The 3,349-nt window shown below is 38.8% G+C and overlaps 1 protein-coding gene across 1 annotated transcript; it reads left to right on the forward strand.

The window, feature by feature from the left end:
- Positions 1 to 2,079: 2,079 nt before the first annotated feature.
- On the forward strand, positions 2,080 to 2,916 carry LOC120077920. Its single transcript, XM_039032029.1, has one exon. The coding sequence runs from the start codon at positions 2,080 to 2,082 to the stop codon at positions 2,914 to 2,916; it is 837 nt and encodes a 278-aa protein (XP_038887957.1).
- Positions 2,917 to 3,349: the final 433 nt, after the last annotated feature.

Raw genomic sequence — 3,349 nt, forward strand, 5'->3', positions numbered from 1 at the left:
CAACTCATCCAGTCAACCATTTTGAACATTTCAATTTGCACTACGATCATATTTTTAGTTTCACCGTACATTTGCATGCAATCCTTGCGTTTGACCCAGAACTCACCAGAACTTTGGTTGAATTTGGACTTAGATTCGACTAGATAAAACTAAGCATTAAACCGCATAAGCCTTATCATTTTATTGCATGTTATTAACGTATCAAGTTTTTGGCGTCGTTGTCAGGGATTGTGGTACTAAGTGTGCTAAAACTATTCTTATTGATCTTTGCTGACCTCGACTTTCTAGAGTATTGTACCTTGACTGCAAGAAAGGCGCAAGTTCTATATGAGCAAAGGAAATAATCCCAAGCTTGTATATGACCCAGAAATAGAGAGAACTTTTTGCAGAAGACAGAGAGTCAATAAAAGAAGTTGACAAAACAGATCTCGTAGGATGGCCGAGTAGCAGAACCACCCAGAGGAACTACGAGCGGAAAACAATCACAATGAAGCACTTGCCAACCCAATTTTATTAGCAAATGATCGTAGTAGACCCATCAGGGACTATGCGTCACCCAACTTGTATGATTTCTCTCCAAGAATCATGCGACCAGCCTTGGATGGAACAAGATTTGAAATGAAACATGTAATGCTTCAAATGATTCAAGCGGCCAATCAATTCGAAGGAAGACGTGGTAAAGATCCCCACGCTCACATGAGGAGTTTTATCGAAATATGCGATACCTTTGTATTTCCAAACATCACACTAGAGGAAGTAAGACTCACATTATTCCCATTTTCACTATGCGATAAAGTTAGAAAATGAGCATACTCACTTGAACAAGGGGAGATAATTTCATGGAAACAAGTGGTAGAGAAATTTATAAAAAAGTACTTCCCACCAATAGAAAATGCAAAGAAAAGAAGGTTGATTACAAACTTTCAACAGGGAGAATAAAAAATTCTCAGTGATGCAGGGACGAGATTCAAAAGATTAGTTAGGGATTATCCGCGTAACGTACTTCCTGACTGTCTCTAGATGGAAATCTTTTATTATGGTTTGAACTCAAGTTCACAGATTACCGTGAATGCTACCGCGGTATGGGGACTACTGAACAAGACATATATTGAGGCCAAGAATATTTTGGATCGGATCTTGAAGAATCACAAAGAATTGTAGAAAAATGAAAATGGGCCAGGAACGAACAAAACTCAGATTAATGACGCTATCGCATCTCTACAAACACAAGTAAATGCAGTGACAAATTTTTTGCAGGTGATGAGCATGACTAAGACTGGCACAAAGAGCAAGCAAGTGAACGCGATCACCCAAATGAACAATGGAAGTTGTGTCATTTTTTAGGAACCTCATTCCTTTGAGGAGTGCCCGCACAATCCTCAATCTGTCTACCTCATTAAAAACAACCCTTTTTCTAACACGTATAATCCTGGTTGGAGAAACCATCCGAATTTTTCTTGGGGTGGTAATCAGTAGCAAGCACAAGTCAATCCTCATAATGTCCATAGAGATGGGCTACCAGGTTTCAACAAAGATCAAATGGATTTCAGCAAACAACCAATTCATCCCAGTCATCCATATCCTCTTCCTTAGAAAATTTACCAAAGGAATACATTCAAAAGAATGAAATAGTTCTTCAAAATCAAGCAACATCCATTCGCAATCTTGAATTACAAATGGGCCAGATCACTGGCGGATTGAAAAACAGGCAACAAAGAGCATTTCCCAGCACCGCAGAAATTTCTCACCACTTGAGAGACAAAGGCAAGGAACAATGTCAAGCGGTGACATTACAGAGTGGACACATAATAGTAGAGGCTGTAAAAGGAAAATCGCATGAAGAATCTAAAAGTCAACAAGATAAAGATAATGCGTCCGAAGAAAGTGTTCATAAGGAAGTACAAGAACGAAGAAATAACCACAACAACTCCTACAGCATTAACACCACAGGAAGAGCAATCACCTCCATTTCCACAAAGGTTGAAAAAGAAGAAAAGTGATGAAAATAAATATCAAATCTTTCTTGGAATATTAAAACAGCTGCACATCAACATCTCTTTTGTGGAAGTAATAGAGCAAATGTCCACCTATGCTATGTTCTTAAAGGATATTATATCCAAGAAAAGAAGCATAGGGAAATACGAGATGGTGGCTTTAACGCAAGTCAATACGATAATTCCTCCAAAGATGAGAGACCCTGGAAGTTTTACAATACCTTGTTCAATTGGAGGAATTTATATTGGGCATGCTCTATGCGATCTAGGGGCAAGCATAAATCTAATGCCCTCGTCAATTTTTAAACAATTAGAGATTGGAGAACTCACTCTCACCACAGTGACCCTCCAATTAGTAGACCGATCTCTTGTACATCTGAAAAGGAAGTTGGAAGATGTGTTGGTCAAAGTGGATAAATTCATCCTTCCTGCAGACTTCATTATACTTGATTATGAAGCTGATAAAGATGTCCCTACTATCTTGGGATGGTCATTTCTCTCCACTATAAGAGCGCGGATCGATGTACATAAAGGAGAGATTGCAATGAATGACAATAGTAAAAAGCTAAAGTTTAGCATCATTAAGGCGATGAAATACCCGGATGAAGTACACTCATGCGATATAGATGAGGAATGGCCCTGCAGTTTTGATTGGGAAGCAGATGAAGAATCAGGACCAAAGGAAGAGGCCTACACTGCAGTCAAATCATGTAATGTGATGACTGTAATACAGAAAACTTGTGAACCGATGAATATAGAGGAAGAAAATGGCTTGAATAAAACTTCTCTGGAACAACCTCTGGAATTAAAGGTGTCACCAACCCATTTAAAGTATACTTTCCTGGGACAGAGTGAAACCTTGCCAATCATCATATCATACACACTTTCCAAAGAAAGAGAAGCAACCCTTTTGAAGTATTAAAAAATACAACAAAGCCATAGGGTGGACCCTTGTTGATAATAAGGGTATAAGTCCATCCTATTGCATACACAAAATCATATTGGAAGAAGGTCAGAAGAGCTCTGTTGAACCTCAACACAGGTTAAACCCTGCGATGAAAGAAGTGGTCAAAAAGGAAATTATCAAATGGGTCAGCTTAGTGCATTGTGTGCCAAAGAAAAGAGGAATGACAGTCGTACCCAATGAGAACAACGAATTAATATCAATGCATATAGTTACCGGTTGGAAGATCTGCATGGATTATCGGAAAGTCAACGCTGCGACAAAAAAGGATCACTTTCCATTACCCTTCCTTAACCAAATTCTGGATAGTTTGGAGGGGAATGACTACTTTTTCTTTTTGGACGAATACGAAGGGTATAACCAAATTATGATCGCACCCAAGGATCAAGAG

Source organism: Benincasa hispida, chromosome 1 (genome assembly GCF_009727055.1).
Source record: "Benincasa hispida cultivar B227 chromosome 1, ASM972705v1, whole genome shotgun sequence".
NCBI lineage: Eukaryota > Viridiplantae > Streptophyta > Magnoliopsida > Cucurbitales > Cucurbitaceae > Benincasa > Benincasa hispida.

What these genes read in the sequence shown, in the direction of transcription:
- LOC120077920 (XM_039032029.1), top strand. Translation starts at nt 2,080, where the DNA reads ATGTCCACCTATGCTATGTTCTTAAAGGATATTATATCCAAGAAAAGA.